This window comes from Alligator sinensis, unplaced genomic scaffold (assembly GCF_000455745.1).
Source record: "Alligator sinensis unplaced genomic scaffold, ASM45574v1 scaffold215_2, whole genome shotgun sequence".
NCBI lineage: Eukaryota > Metazoa > Chordata > Crocodylia > Alligatoridae > Alligator > Alligator sinensis.
The window spans coordinates 775,407-792,069 of NW_005842400.1; the positions used below are offsets into that span (position 1 = coordinate 775,407).

The 16,663-nt window shown below is 49.3% G+C and overlaps 1 protein-coding gene across 8 annotated transcripts in view; it reads left to right on the forward strand.

Moving 5' to 3' along the window:
* Window positions 1-16,323, forward strand: part of PDGFB (platelet derived growth factor subunit B) — a 26,460-nt gene extending 10,137 nt beyond the window's left edge. For 7 of the 8 annotated variants that reach the window (XM_014522824.2, XM_014522821.2, XM_014522822.2 and 4 more), the window contains 6 exons: window positions 6,004-6,100; window positions 8,947-9,039; window positions 9,956-10,161; window positions 12,118-12,259; window positions 12,642-12,809; window positions 14,561-16,323. In XM_014522824.2, coding sequence (XP_014378310.1) covers window positions 6,004-6,100; window positions 8,947-9,039; window positions 9,956-10,161; window positions 12,118-12,259; window positions 12,642-12,778 — 675 coding nt within the window. In that variant the 3' untranslated portion in view covers window positions 12,779-12,809; window positions 14,561-16,323. The remainder of the gene's footprint in view (window positions 1-6,003; window positions 6,101-8,946; window positions 9,040-9,955; window positions 10,162-12,117; window positions 12,260-12,641; window positions 12,810-14,560) is intronic. The other variant, XM_025211343.1, reaches the window with a different exon arrangement.
* Window positions 16,324-16,663: the final 340 nt, after the last annotated feature.

Here is a 16,663-nt window from a genome sequence, read left to right on the forward strand (position 1 = left end):
AGAAACGGGGTTAGGTGACCAGTTTGGCCACTGTGTGCATATGGTGAGTGCATCTGTGGAGACCAAACCCTCCTTCCCATTCCAACCCTGGAGCTGTTTTTCCCGCCACCTTCCCCTGCCCATATAAGATATAGTCCCTGTGTGGGCCTAAGGGGTGTGGTGAGGAAGCGAAAGGCCCCTCACATCTTCCACAGGAGCTGCACCCTGGCCCTCCTTGCACCTATGTGTACCCAGTGGGAGGATCAGAAGGGTGAATCCTTGGTAGGAAGCAGGGAAATGTGCCTCCCTTAAACATTCCCTCCCTTCTGCATCATCTTTCTCCCTTCTTCATTTCAGGCTCTCTCTGCCTGGGTGCAAGGAAGGGGATGGAGGCAAAGCAGCACAGGTCTTCTATCTTGTGGCTGTTTTTTCTTGCACAGACCACAAAAGGAAGCAGTCAATGCTGTGGGCTGCTCAGCGGCTGTGTTTGTTTGGGCGGGGGAGAGTATTTCCTTTGTGGGTGGCAAATGCCTTCCTCACCCCCTAAAATATGAAGCATTGTCTCTGCTAGGGGAGGGAGAGAACAGGAGTCAAGTGCCCACTTCCAACAGTCAGTGCCACACACTGCAAGAGCGGTGTTCACACATACACATACATGTATGTACACGTGTGCCTGTGTGCATGTGCACACACAAACACACACGCTTGGGTGCTGCTTGGCCAACTGTGCAGTTACAACTTATGTATTCCAGCCCCTTTGGGACTGCCTCAGGACACCCTCCCCACCCCTGCTCCAGCCAGCCCCCCTGACAGAACTGGCCTACGCAAACTCATATTCAGGGCAGTCTCCTTGCTCCTTGCTCTTCTCATTGCCTACAGAGATCCCTGGTACTACCCCGACTGACTGGTTGACAGTAGGCATCGTCAGAGCAGGATGCGGGACTCCTCATTGCCTTTAGACACAGGATCTATTTGATCCACACACCTCCTTCTCTACGCTGTTTGGGGAAGGACCCCACAAACACAGGGCTGCACCTAAGCTCTAAGAGATCTGAGCTGTAAAGCAGGATCTTTTGGGGCCCTCTGCCTTTCTAATAAGCACGCTTATTGACAAAACCTGGAGCCCTTTCAGCAGCAGTGAGCACACCATTTAAGCAGGAAGGTAGTTGCCAGTTGGGACAGAAAGATGCTAAACAATTTCCATTTGTGCTGTGGGTCATTATAGTTGCCTTGCAACATAAAGAGGGGTGGGCTAAAGCAGGCATGGCTTTGCTTTTAAAAGATTCTGCTGCCAGGACATTTTGGATTCAAAGAGCTTAGGAATGGGGTGGGGCAAACTGGTAGTTCTCCTGCTGGCCTTTCTCTAGTTCCTATCTCCAAGACCAGAAGGCCCAAGCCTCTCTGACGGACCCATGCCAGTGCTTCACAGGCTGCATGACTGTTTGGGGCAAACTCGTGGAAAGGGCAAGGCGATGCACGCGTATGTCTATCTTTTGCCATCAGCTGATGCATGGGCCCAGGAGAGAATGACTGTGGCTCTTACGCTGTTTCCAACACTATTGATTCTCATTGGGCTGATGGGAAAGTCATTTTTTTACTTTGTCCAGAGGCTGGTAATCGTTGGGAGGGGTGGGGACTGTCTGGTTCCTCTTCATTTTGGGGGATGGGTGGGTGTGTCTGGCACTGGTGGTTAGAACTGCACAAAGATCTGATGGGAGGTTGTAGGGAACAGGATCTATATTTCTGCCCCCACGTGGTATGGACTCTGAGGAAGAAGGGAAAGGTTTCCCCTGACACCTGAGGAGGCAGGAATGGTTGCTGGGAGCTGAGCAGCAGGATTCTTAATATGTCTGCCATAACTGCATCTGGCAGTGGAGGAGTTGAATGCACTTACTCAGACAGGGGAGCAACGGGCTCTGGGGTTAATTCAGCACACAAGGCTCCTGGCAGGCACTGCTGGGGCTCCAGCCTTACTCAGAGTGTCTCTCCTCCATGTCCCACTGGGAACTTGAGAGGGAAGGAGGAAACTCATGTTGTACCTTGCTTGCTCCACCCTTCACAGGCTCACAGCATCCCAGTGGCTAATACCCCGCCCCTGATCCTCTCAGCAATGAGATGCCCAGGAGTGATCCTGTTCAACAGTGAGATGCCCAGGAGTGTCACAACCTGCCCACCTTCCCAGGAAGAAGCACGTGAACTCGGTGCCTTCCTGTACATTCCTACCCCAAACCACCTTTTCCCCCTGTTCCTGGCACTGGCATGGTACTAGCTGGATACAAAGAACCACAAGCCAAAGAGGAGTGGAGCAACCCTTATCCTGGGAGTGTCCTTGGCTCCCTTCTCTGAGCCCCCAGGGCCCTTCTCTTTCCCGCCCAGTTTCACAATCTCCACTCCCTTGTGCCATGTGTTTTGCTACCAGCTTGGAAGGAATGAGCCAGACTCTGTGCTGAGATTCAGCAACACTTGTCTGCACAGTGCTCATGGTTTCAGGGGATCACTGCACAGTGGTGCAGCATGCTCCTTTCTCTGCCCTCGCAGAGAGGGATCACAGTGTTTTTTGGCACTCCCAGCTCCTGATGGCCCAGGGAAAAACCCTGGGAAAGGAGCCTGAGTTTTCTACACGGTAATGCGTATATCTAACCCTAGGGCAGTGAACTGGCTTCCGTAGCATTCCCTTTTCCCTCCACACCCCTATATGAGCTGGCTGTATGCTAGATTACCCAATTTCTATGGACAGGTTTACACATACAGTGGAAAGAGAGAGTCACAGCAACTTGATGCATTCAGCTTTTACAGAGGTATTTTGATGTTTTAGTCTTAAGGACAGAAATAGAGAGGGGGCTGCAGGTCAGGATGAAAGGGACTGTGTGGGGATCTGATGCTGCAATAACAGGGTGGGAAAGTAGGGCAACACTGATCTGATCTGTATATAGGACATTGAGAGAGCTGCTTGTGGATTAGTTTGCACAGCCAAGGCTGCTGATATTTGAAAGCAGGGAGGCAAAACTGACACACACGCATACACACACACACACAGACATGCTCATAATCTACCAGCACGTAATGATCATGCTGTAGCTGACTCAAAATAGGGCCAGCAAAGCCTCTGTGGCGGACTGCCTTGAGCACGCACTTCCTGAGGACTGAGATCATGGGAAGGTGTTAAGCCACCAAAAGAATGTGTGCACATTGTGTGTGCATGGGTGAGTGTGTGCAATACCTGTGTGTGCCCGCCTGCATGTATCTAGGGCAGGTGGCTATGCAAGCAATGCAGAATGTGGGGAAGGCAGGACCTTGGCGTGAGGGCAGAGGGAGGGACAAACTTGCTCTGCTAGGAATCATGCCTCGCGATGGCATGAGGCCAGGCCTCAGGCACTTGTCAGGCAACCAGGACTCCATCAAGGCAAGAGTCTCCTTTGATCTACCGCACAGTTAACCTGCTCTAGACGAATAACCTGACCCCAACAGGAACGGCATATCAGGAAAGGCCCCTGCTGCTCTGGTTGGCTGGCAGGGAGGTCCCACCCCTGCAGTGGCACTCCACCCTTCTCCCAGCTATATCATGGGATCAGGTGGATGTGTTTACTGCTAGCTCTTGCACTGTGCACCTTTCCAGGTGAGCCTCCAAGCATGTCCCTCTGTAACTTGTGTGTGTGATTCCCCATGTTCTGCATTGCTTGCATAGCCACCTGCTTTAGATACATACAGATGGGCTCACACAGGCATTTGCCCATGTACACTGATGACCCTGAACTTCCCCAGACCTGGCCCTGGGGACCAAGGAACCCTTGCACAGCTGCTGAGGTGAGATTCTTCATCTCACAAGACCAGTTTAGCTCTCTGGCAAAGCTAACAAGCTCCCCAGTCCAGGTGTACAGTCTTTCAGAGCCCAGAGTCTGTGAATGTCACAGTCCAGGCATGTTGTCCTCACTGATTTAATGGCCTCAGAGACACAGGGAGAGAATAATGAGCTTTGCAGCCTCAGCACACTGACATGTTTCAGTCAAACTGATAGCATCTGCAACAAGAAAAGCTTGGCACCTAAAATTCCTTCTGTGAGCAGGGAGTGGAGCTAATTCCTATTATCTGAGGCTGCTTTTGCAACCTTGCTGCTGCAGAGCACTGATCCATAAATGATCCTACAGCTTTCTCTCTTCCTCCTTCCCAGCTATCTAGGTCATATCTCTCCTCTCTCCATTAGTTCCACCAAAGTCGCCTAGTCTGGTAACACCTGCCTGCTCACCCCAGCAACTGCCAGAGTTTAAAATAAAGCTCCGTTTCCTACACGTATTAAGTGTCAGGAAGGACCAGGGTCTTCTGTACTGTGCAGCGTTCATACAGAAGTGCATTTCTTGACAGGTGCAAACATTAAAAAAGGTCTTGTTCCATTTATCAGGTCTGATCTCAGCGCAGAGCTACGTGGACTTGTAAACATTTTCCAGTATAAACTCCCCTGCATGTGATAAAAGGGATGCAGGGATGCTGGAGGAGGGTGACAGAGCCTGCCATCTCTGGGTCACTGCTTCTGATCCAGCCCCAGCTTGGTAGTTGTCAGAAGTCATCCTCCTTCAGTGGTCCTTGAGTCACATGAGTTTAGGGCCATTCAGTTATGCTTCGAGTGAGTTAGAGAGTCAGATCTGAGGCCCATGGATAATAGAAAAGTGGATGCCAGAGGAGAGGAATATTGCATTGCCATCGCCTAGGCTGTTTCTGCTTGGTGGATAAACAGAGGACTCAGTGTCTAAGGCTATCATTCCCAGCACTAAATTGAAGTGAAACATTACACCCTGAAAGCAGCTGTGAAAAGCATAACCTTACTAAGTGAGTGTTCACCACAGACCAGCCACATGCATCTTACTGATGACCCATAAAACACTGCATTAAAAAACCCTATGTTTCAGAAATGCATGAGCCTAATGCCCCTCTCAGTTACAGCAATTCAGCCTCTGGGATGTCTCCCAGGGCTGGGGCTGGGGCTGAGATGCCACCCACTGCATAGCAGCCTGATTAACCCAGCTGAAAGAGCAACTTTTCCACACATGAGTAAACTTGAATAAAGACAGATTGGAGCTAAGCAAACAGGTGGCTAGTCCTTTTCTCTGTTTCTTTTCCTATTACTTCCAGATTGTCTTTTACTAAGGGCTTGCTCTCCTGCACCTCTCCTTTGTGCAGTCACAGGATAACACCAGACCTGGTGTGAGTAGATAAGATTTCATTGAGATCAATGGAGCTGTATTCATCCACAGCCAGTCTGAATTTGATCTGTAATGTAGGGTTTGTAACATCAGTATTCAAAGTCTCTGGTATTGGTATCCGATACTTATGATACAGTCTTATGTATTCATCAGAATAATTTGTTTATGACATCACAACTCCATGCCTATGGCATGATGTGGAATTTGCAACTTCATTGAAGGTTCAAGTAGAAATAGGAAGTTGGGACAAAAAGGAAGAAACAATTTTTCTTTCCTCTGTGGGTTTTTTTTTAACAATACACAAATTGCATATGTAATTGGCCAATATGATTAAAAAATAACACACCCGCAGACCATCTGATAGCTCCTGTGAGTGAGTTTAATAACAGAGAGGAATACTGGGAAAGTTTCCTCTGACAGCAGAAGGAGATCTTTTAAAATGCCGGTACTGCATGTACCAGGGCTGCCAGCCACCTGGGGAAGCCATATAATCTCTGTCTTTATAGTGAAACTTTTCTGACTTGTTTGCAAAGTATATAGGGTTCCCTGGGGTGTAATCCTACAGCTCAGCAGTTCTCATACTTTTTCATTCTGTAGGTCAGTCTGCATGCATGTATGTCTGCTTGTGTGAGGGAGAAACATGGAGAGTTTGTTTCAGACTATCCCACCTCTTGGATTTCAAGTCCCACACTTTCACAGTAGCATTTCTCTCTCTCACACAGGCTCCCTCCCACCTTCCCCTTCACCCTTATAACTAGAGTTGTTTGTACAGCACTAGCAGGTTGGACCTGTATAACCCTTGTTTCCTGTTTTATGTGTTGTCTGATAGGGGGACCCCATTCCTGAAGAACTTTACAAGATGCTGAGTGACAGGTCGGTGCGTACCATCAGGGACCTCCAACATGCCCTGCAGATAGACTCCGTAGGTAAATCTCCTCTACACCAAACACTCCTTTTGTGACACCCACAATGTGGGGGTATGCCTTCTTTTTCTGGCACAAACAATAGAAAGGCTCCCAGTGTGGGAAACTTTTAATCTCCAGGTGCTTGATCTATTGAAGTGCGCTGCAAAATTCATTCATAATAAGTCTGGGGAAGTTTAAATAGATCTGGGCAAGGAAAGTGGTGCTGGAGAACGACCCAGATAAGCTCCCAAGCTAAGAGATACACAGAGAGGTGGTTCAACAGCAACAGGCTTAGATTAGGAAACAGAGAAGCAGTTGAGCAAATGAGTAGTACATGGATGGATGGAAAGAGGAGCCGGTGAATGAATGAAGTGGCTCATGGTGAGATGTGCAAGCAGATGGACAGGCTAGTCCACAGGTAGAAAGATGCTCAAGGGAATGGATGGGAGGTTACCAGGTGAGTGGCTAGGATTTGTCTATGAGGTAATGGGGTTATGGGTTGGGCATAAGCGACCTGGTCCGTAGGTACAGTATGTAAGGTGGGAACAGGCAGGTGCTTGCACCAGTTCAGAGAGAGCCTCTTTTCAGGGTCCACAGAGAGGGGACGAAGAATGCTAGGTTGTCAGGGGCACTGAGGTGCCAGTGGTTGACGGCACTTCTTTATAGCATGCCCTGGGCCACAGCCTGGACGTGGTGGTGCCTGGGGGACACTCAGCCAGGGCCGGAGTCACCCTGCAGTAGCAGAAGAGAGTAGATAGACCGGCACGTGTGGGAATGGGAGCACGTGCCACCGCCGCCGGGCTAGGTCAGGAATTTATTTATAAACGGTCTCTTCAGAGTGAATTCCATTCTATTCTAACCTCTGCTCCCGCCCGTCCTCCCCCCGCCCCCCTCGCCTTCTTTCTGGTGTTTTGTCTGTTTGTAGCTTTGTAATCCTTGCCGAGACACTATCTATGGGGGAACAGAATTTCCTGCTTTTGTTTCCTATGCCAGTCGCACCACTGGCGTGTTCTCAAAAGCAGTCCCGCTCCCTTTCAAAATGGGCTGGGAGGGGAGGGGGGGACACGAGAGGGAGGGCACCAGCTGTGTTCTGCTATTGTTTCCCTTAGAAAGAGGCGACGAGGTCCCCCCCCAGTTCTCCTCTGAGTCCACGAGCCACACAATGGTGAGGCTTCCAAAATTAGCAGTGCTGGCTTTTCCAAGGCTGGGTCCCCTACCCCCGTCAGCAAAAGTTGAATTGGCCTATCAAGGAGAAGGACACCCTGGAGGGAGAAGCGGGGGGAGGAGGGGGACAAGGAGGGGGGAACTCACTTTTCAATAGAAGATTTGTTTCAAGTCAACAGTGTTGCTATTTCTTTTTTTCTCGTCAACTTAACCTTTACGCAAAAGGCAGCCCCCACCCAGGCCCGATAACATTCCAGAGCATGCGGCATGGCGGGGTGAGGGCAGAGGGACAGAAAAGACACGTGCAGCCTGTCATGCCACGAAGCGTAAGGAAGAGGCACAGCTCTATCCCAGTGGCTGCAGGCTGTCCTGGCAAAGTGACACAGGATTCTCTCCAGGGACCGGGCTGGCTTGGGAGCAGGCTGTGGAGCCTGCCAAAGCCAGGTCACTGGTTTGATCCCAGTTAGGAAAAAGTGGATGATACAGGGAATCTTGTAAGGCTACAAGCTGATCCCCAGTAAGTAGTGACCCACTGTTGTCAGTATTCATGGGCCTGGTGACATCAGCTTGATTGAGGTGCCATTAGAGCAGTGGCAAGATGGTCACCACTGGTGCCCTCCTTCTTGACTGTCCCCACAGAGCGGCTATGAGCTGAATAGGAACCAAATCTCCCCTCTTACCCTTCTACAATGACTTTTTCAGGGGCCACAGAAAGGATCCTGGAGGAGGTGTGATGGGCCTGTCTTGCTTTGCTGTTGCATCTGTCACTTCAGTCAATCTTGCACTTTCACTGGCCCTGAACTCCCTTTAATAAAATAGCTCCCTTGGTGCTGACGTCCATTCTGCTTCCTACTGCAGCTAAACCGGGTCACAGAAGGAAAGGGCTGCAGCTGGGCGGGAGTCGTCTCTGAGCACAGCCATTGTCCAGGGCTCAGGAGAGGCTGCGGACCCGCGTGCTCCACGGGATTATGGGAATGTCTCTGTTCAGGCACTTCCTGTGGGAAAAGCAGCAGGGTGGGGGTGCAAGGAGCTGGGCTAAATGCTATCAGCCCTCCTCTCCCATCGTCTGCCAAACTGTCCCCAATGCCCTGTGGTTTAACTTACAGTAGCAAAAGGGAAGAGTTATTTTTAACTCTGCTTCTTTTTCTCTTCTCCTGCCAAAAAGTTGACTGTGGCTCAGATTGAGGCTAGTGGGGTGGGAGTGAGAAAGCAAACCACCACCTGCAGCTCACTCCAAGCACCAGGGCCCTGCAGCCCCGGACAAACATCTACCCCTGTCCATGGGCCTCGGTCCAGACCTGCAATCCTTCCTGCGGGTCCATGACATCAGCCAATTCACCCAGAGCCTTCCTCACAACATCCCTCCACTCCTGCAGCCCTATTCCAAACAGCTCTCTGCTAAAGCCCATCTCTTAACCCAGGTTAGCTTCTGCTTCTCCAGGCCTCATCTCTCTTTAACAAGATGGGCCTGTTGTTTTGAATGGCTTGGAATGAAGTTATGAATAAAGTTAGAGCCTCCTGCCCTTGTTGCACTTGTGACTGGAGCTGGGGGTTGACCCTTAACTTCCAGGTGTGATGTGCTAGTAGACTGAATGGACAAATGAATTGTCTGTCTCCTCTGCCCCTGTGCTGGTGGGTCCCTGAGCCACTGCTTCCCCTTTTATCTCTACCTTGCATTACTTGGCTTTGTCTTTCTCTTGCAGAACAGGGGAATGGTCCTAGCTTGGACCTGAACTCAACCCAAACCCACCTTGGTCATGACCCTGTTCCCCTGTCCCGAGGGAGACGAAGTGTGGGTGAGTGTAACTTCTGTGCAGGAGTTTCCAGCATGAGTCAGAGATAATCTGCACAATGCACGTTGTAGGGGCGGATGTTTGTGGGCTTATTTTTGCTTGACCATGACAGAATGCCTGTGAGGCTAGATGCATGTACAGTGAGTTTAGCAAATGTAGGGTCCTTTGGTGCAGCTAGACTGTTGCAAGTGAGAGGGCAGACAACAGGGGGCAGGCATTTGCAGCCTGCTTCCTAATGCCCTCCTTTGTTTCAGGCCTCATGACCCAGTGCTGGAAATGCCCAAGCCCTTTTTTCATGACTGCAAGAAAGCAGACACTGGATTTGCCAGGGTAGATGTAGCCTTATGTCTAACTCTGTGTCTCTGATGGGTGTGACATTGTCCTAAGCACAATGAGAGGTGGTTCTGCCTTGTCAAATCTTCAGATTGGCTGAAATCCTTCAACAGAATAGAAGGAAAATGGACCTGGGCTGGTGTCCTCACAATTGGCCTTTTGCACTTTGGGATTCCCAGAGCTGTCCTCTGACTCCATCTGGGTCCAGCGGGGAGTGCTGTGGAGGCAGGGTCTTCAGTCTTAGGAGTGGAGGAGGAGGTAGTCAGAAGCATCACACATCATTCTGTAGGTCTGGCTCACAAAGCAGTGACATCAGCTATCTCCAGAGAAGTGCCTGGTCCCATCCTTTCTAAGCCAAGATGTTAGCTGAAGAAAGCATTACTCGTGTACTCTCAGCATGCTTGACTCTATATTATCCACAGAGGGAAATAGTGCAGGGCACTGAATGGGTGGATGGTGGGAAAAGAACAAACATCTCTGTAGCTGTGGGACAGTGTGAGCCTTTCTCTTACCACCTAGAAGGGCTGCGCTGGGTCTCTGGTTGCTACAAAACCTATTTCATTGTTTTTCACTTGGGTTGCTCTAGATGGCCTAGCCGCTGCTGAGCCAGCTGTCCTTGCTGAGTGCAAGACGCGAACAGCGGTCTTTGAGATCTCCCGGAGCATGGTGGATTCCACCAATGCCAACTTTGTGGTGTGGCCACCCTGTGTGGAGGTGCAGCGGTGCTCGGGGTGCTGCAACAACCGCAATGTGCAGTGTCGCCCCATGCGGGTCCGTGTGCGACACATCCAGGTACGTCCCCAGCCCTCTGCCTGCTCCCTTATCTTGGCTTGCTCTTCTACTAAATACACCGCACATCTAAGGGGACTGCCTGTTACCGTGAAAATGCATTGTCCATGGTGCTGGCCTCACCATCCCTCACTCAGCTTGTGCCTCAGTCCTGATACATGCACTGAAACAGCCCCTCCTCTTGTAGCCCCTCTGTGATCCTCCTCTCCGGTCCTGCTACAGTCACCTACTGGCTGACCTCTTGCTATAATCCTGCTAGCTTTTCAGTTCATAGCAAGCTCCTCCACGCTTCCTCCCCAGACAGCTAGTTTAAAAATATAATCACTCCCATGCAAATCCTCTGCCTGGTGTGTGAGAACCTCCCCCAGGCCCCAGGCAGGCAGCAGGTGGGGGGGGACAGAAGGGGGGTGGCATTCATACAGTCAGCTGTAGCAGGAAATGCCTCTCTCAGGAAAGCCTCACTGAATAAGAGACATGAGAGAGTGGAGGCAAAAGTGGGACTTGTTTTTGTGGAAAAAGCAAATGGGAGGTCACTTGTCAGCCAGAAAAAGTGACCTGGAAATGGTTCCTCTGAGGACAGAGGTCTTTGTATTGTTTGGCTGGAAATGTTTGTCTAGTGAGCAGCGTGTGGTCTGAAGCGTGTAGAGTGGGCTTTCAAAGAAAGATAAACAGTCAAGAGATTTGATCGCTGGTTGAGTGATGTTGCTGGGGGCAGTGGGTTTAAAGGAATTCAGTCTCAGACTTGAAGCAGCGATAGCATTTATAACCAGTGGACAGCCCTCCACAGGCAATGTGGTCTTGTAAGATAAGCTAAGCAGCAACAGGACTGGTCAGTACTTGAATAAGAGACCACCAAGGAAAACATAGGGACTGTACTAGGACATGATGGCAGTGATGCAAGAAGAGGCTCTCCCCTCTGAGTCAGGACTGAAAGATGCCTCTCAGGAGTGTTGTGCTGCCAAAATGCTGTCTTTCACATGAGAGGTAATTCTGAGGTCCCTACCATGGTTAATCATCAAAGATCCTGAGTCAAATTCAGCCATGGTGCTATCAAAGTCACTAGAGTTGCATCTGGTTGTACCAGGTCTGAAGTCCTCCTTTCTTTGTGTGAGGGAATTATCTTCCCAGAATCACATTTTAGTTCATGGCATTCTGCTACCCCTACAACTTACTTTGTCAAAGCTAACAGACACAGGCTTAGTCTGAATTTCTTATCCAAGTTGTATGGTGGCTCTGTGCACTACTAACAAGTGGTCATGTCCAACACTAGAAGCAGCTGTATGTTAGGTAAAATGTATGCAGTGATTTTCTATGCAGGAGGCCAAATTCAGACCTCCTTGATTTAAGTTCACAGCACACTGCTGGTATCAATGGAAGCTGCATCAAACTGTATCGAGTCTGAATTCAGTACATTGCCAGTAAAGCATTTGTGAACCCTGTAGGAAGAGATCTAAAGACAGGTTAGACAAACATTGGTTTGGGATGATTTAGATGAGCCCTTGAGCAGGGGGCTGAACTTGATCTGTGGAGCTCAGCCCTTTAGAGCAGGAGGCCAGGTGCTTGCAACCCAGCTACACTTCTGGCTACCACTCTTCTGGAAAGAGAGTGAGGTAGGAGGTGGCTGCCAATGTCAGGGGAAGGGGAGGGAGAATGGGGGCTGGGGAGGAAGAAAGGAAAAGAACAGAGCAGGGAGGGTTGTGAAGGGGATCAACAGCATGGTGAAGTTCAGGGAAGGGGACACATTGGGCTTTCCACTGATCCCCTGTGTCACAGACCAGATTCAGTCACTGTAAGGATGGATCTGGCCCGTGAGCCCTAGGTTGAGCACCACTGGACTAGATCATCTCCTGCGGTCCCTTCCAGCCCTGTTTTCCTGTGATGCTAAGAATGTCAATAGAAATGCAAGATATTATTCATATGTACAGAGTGCATGAGTGTCTTTGTATTCTCTCCCAATAGGTAAACAAGATTGAATTTGTCCAGAAGAAGCCAAACTTTAAAAAAGTCATTGTGCCTTTGGAGGACCATGTGGACTGTCGCTGTGAGGCACTGTCATCCCGGCCCTCCAGTCACAGTTGGCCCAATCTACCCAAATACAAACGTAAGGGGGGAATGAAGAGAGGCTAGGAAGAGGGGGCCCCTCAGCTCTAATGAACTGACTCAGATCAACTGAAAGCCTTGGCCAGAGCATGTGCCTGGGTGTTATGGGCAAAAATGGAGGGAAGTGGAAGAGTGGCCAGGGGAGAGAAACATACAGAGAGGGGAGGGAAAAGAAAACACTGGGGAAGAGGGAAAGAACAGAGGGATGGGGCTGTGGAGGAGTGAGAAAATCTGGTGAAGAGAAGGAAGAACAGAGAGAGGAAAAAAAGGGTCTTCAATTCTCCCATGGTAAAGTTAGCTATTGATGATGGCTGGGGAAAAAGTATTTCCAACAGACACAGCTGCCACTCATGGCCTGTCCACTCTGACCTCTGATTTGGCAGATGGATTATTGACAATCACTACAGCTCCTGTGTCAGCAAGGCAACGAGCACGCCGGCTGCAAGCACAAAAGAGGAAACATCGGAAGTTCAAGCATGTCCCCGATAAGAAAGTGCTGAAAGAAATCCTCACAGCATAGAGGTGCTGGCAGAGGAGGGAGTGCAAAGCAGGTGAGAGCAGCAGCTATTGCCAGTGAAAGCTTGCAAGGTGATCCCAGACAGTGGCGACACGCAGGGGGTGCACAGGGGTGCACGTGCATCCCTAAGAGCGCTGGTGCACCCCCTGACCAGCTTCACTCGCTGCTTAGATGATGGGCAAGGGGGGGGAGGTGGGAGCGCTGGTGCCCCCCCTGCGAGCACCAGCCGATTGCTGAAGCCGCTTCCCGGAGTGTCTGTGGCCACTTCTGGGGCGGGCAGGGGGGGCGCGAGGGGACACAGCCACTCCCGGAAGTGGCTGCAGCAATCGCAGTGATCGGCCGTTGTGGGATTGCCCACAGGGGACCTCCGGCCCCTTCCCCACCCGGTCGGCAGTTTAGTGGTTCTCAACCTTTTTAGATGTCAGGTACCCCTCACTAGACCAAAGGCACCCCACCATCACTCTTGTGAACTGAGTGGCAACCCATTTCAAAAGCTAATTGCTTTATTACAGTGGTTTCCTCCTTGCAGAGGGACCAGGTAGTGGGGCAGGAGGAGCAGTTAGGCAGGGAGAGCCTGAGCCTACCCTTATCTACTTATCTACTCACACCTGATTTATCCCCTCACACTTTTTGAGGCCCCCCTTCAAAGGATCTCAAGGCACCCCAGGGTGCCCTGGCACCTTGGTTGAGAATCACTTGTGTAGTCTGACAAAGTAACAGGGCTAGGCTAAAACAAAGCAAATTTATCCTATGGCCTGTTTACCATGCTTGAACTCTAGCAGGCAGGGGTGAAAAGCCGCACTTTGCCCTGGAGTCCCTGCTTCACACCATCACCTTGCTTCCAGCCTGACAACCAGACTGTCACCTGTATGATCCCCCTCCTTGGAGATCACATTACTTGTTTCTCTTGTGGAGCTAGCTCTGATTCCCTTTGCATACTGAGCCTGCACTGACGGTGAAGAACTAGCATCCATTTTGTGCCCTGTACTGAGGGCTTCCTTTTTTTTCCTAGATTTATTTTTTATTTTTTGGTTAAAATGGCAGAAGGACATGCGCACAGCAGTGTTCTGGCCTGCATCACCATCTTAGTGGGAAGTCTGAGAGCGTAACAAAGGTCAAAGAACATGGAAAGGAGAACTGGCATCTCCGTAAATTTGATTGACATCCTCTCAGTTTTAGGGGCCTCATTCTTCTTCTGCTGGCCTCAGGTCCTCACCAGAGAGCCTGGGCCCTCTCACAGGTCTCTCACAGAATTGGGGTGTAGGACTGAGCACAGGACTGGGGCCAGGAGTTTTCTAATCTAAAAGGAAGTTGTGTTTCCTAGTGGATAGAGCCCCGAGTCTGGGACTCAGGAGACTTGTTTTCTATTTCCAGCTTTGATATGAGCCTGCTGAGCAACCTTGATTAAGTCAGTTCTCGCAATGCCTCAATGTCCTTATGTATAAAATGGGATTTATAATGATCCCGCCACCTTCTGTAAATTGCTTTGAGATCTTTTGGTGAAAAATGATGGCAAATACCTAGGTAGCATTATTATTTCTGCTTTCAGCACTAAGACTGCCCTGGTCTATGCCAGAAACCCCTCTGGACTCTAGGCAGACACAAATCCAAAAGCAAAAGTGGTGTAAAGCTATTTTTGCTCTAGTGCCAACCTTGCTGTGGCTGTGTTTGTGCTGGAGAAAAGCAGAGGATGTCAGTGGATTCGTCTCTAGGGCTTTTAGGGGACTAGGAGATGGAGATGGATGCTTTAGTCTTATACAATGTCTGGTTTTGTTTAATTTCCAGGTTTATTTAATATATTTGCTGTATTGCCCCCATGGGGTCCTCAGAGCGATAACTTTTCCTCTTCGTCCATCTGCCTCGGTGCCTGACTTGGACAACAAATGGTGCTTGCCTTTTCTTCTTGGACCTTCTCCCACCAAAGTCTCCCCTCAGTTTCCCTTTTTTCATATATTAACAATGTTTTAAAATTTTCCAAGAAAGAAAACAAAACATTTAAAAAAACCCACAAGAAGCCACAAGCAACTGGGATAAGACAAGGCTTTCCCTGTTGCAGAAGACAGGATGGGAAATAGGAAAGACAAAAATGGGTCCAATTTCCTTTTTTGGGGGGGAAGGGATCAGTTGGGGGGTGAGAAAGTGAGGAGAATTGTCCTCCTTTTCCTTCTCAATTCTGTTACGGGCAAAGGGCTCGGACTGAAGTCAATAATTGCAATGGATGTGTTTCAAAGCAGATGGATCTCAGATGAAGAGCAATCACCAATGATGGAAAATGCACTAAGAACTTTTACTGGCACATCTGGACAGATTTCTTTCTTTTTTGTTTGTTTGTTTGTTTGTTTTTTTACATATGTGTGTGTATATATTTTATTTTAAAAAACCACTAAAACATACAACATCTCGGGGAACAGAACAAATGAATGCAGAGCGCAGTTACCACACTCACCCCAGCCACTGCAGACTGGAGGGCGTCTGGATCAGTGAAAAGATGAGGACAGCAGGCCAGAACCATTCTCCAGTGCTCCCCCCTAGCCCCGACAAAGACTGTCATTTTGGCACACAGCTATCGGCTATTGAGGGTTGACTTTCCAGTCTTGGACTTGGGTTATTGTTTTTTAATTAATTTGGTATGTGTGTGTATATATGTGCATATAGATACCTATATATTCATATATACATACATACATATCTATACGTGTGGGTTTTTAAATGGGTTTGTTCCACAGTGGGAGGAGCCTCCAGGCAAGCTTGTATGTGTGTCGGTATGTCTGTGTCGGTCTGTCTCTGTGTGTATGTCTGTGTGTGTGTGTGAGCAGTGATCTAATTCCTCTGCTATCCCCAGTTCAGTCTTTTTTCCCCTTTGCTTTTCCCTCTGGTTAACAACTGCCCTCCAGGATGCAGAGTGACAACATCATTGACCAATGCACATGTGAGCTTGCAAGCATTACTTCATCTGGATAAACTATGGTTGGCTGATCCAGGATCCTGAGGGCAGCATTGTAATACCGAAGATGGTTCTGGGAGCAGTTTAACCCTTTTGTGGATGCACTGTCCTTCAGTTGCTTTCTCCCATTTCACCCATTCCCCGCCCACACATCTATTGCAAACACATGCAACAGAGGGGTTTTTTTCACATGTATTCAAGCCCTGCCCAGTTTTTAAATAACTGTAGAACCAAGGAACTTCTTGGGAAACTAGAAGTCATGGAGGAGAGGAGGGCAAATGGGAGAGAGTAAACCTCTAAATTTGCAAAAGTGATTAAAAACAGAAATAATTCCCTTATTGGAAGACTGAAAGAGAATGGCTGTTTGGTATCCCTAGTTCCTGGCCATCATAGAAATGCTTAGGATTTGAGGGTGTAGAGGGCAGAATGATTCTCCTATGAGAATGTACATGCAGTCACGTAGAAGTGTGTCCAGCTCTAGGCTCCCCACTACAGAAAGGATGTGGAAAAATTGTCCAGCAGAGGGTAATGAAAATGGTTAGAGGGCTGGGGCACATGACGTATGAAGAGAGGCTGAGGGAATTGGGTTTATCTAGTCTGGAGAAGAGAAGACTTGGGGGGATTAAATAGCAGCCTTCATCTACCTGAAGGGGGGGATCCAAAGAGGATGGAGCTGGGCTGTTCTCAGTGGTGGCAGATGACAGAACAAGGAAGGGTCTCAAGTTGCAGCAAAGGAAGTTTAGGTTAGTAGGAAGAACTCTATTATGAGGAGGGAAGTAAAGCACTGGAACAGGTTACCCAGGGAGATGGTTGAATCTCTATCCTTGGAGGTTTTTAAGACCTGGCTAGACAAAGCCTTGGCTGGGATGATCTAGTTGGGGCTGGTCCTGCTTTGAGCAAGGGGTTGGACTAGATGACCTCCTGAGGTCCCTGCCAACCTTCAT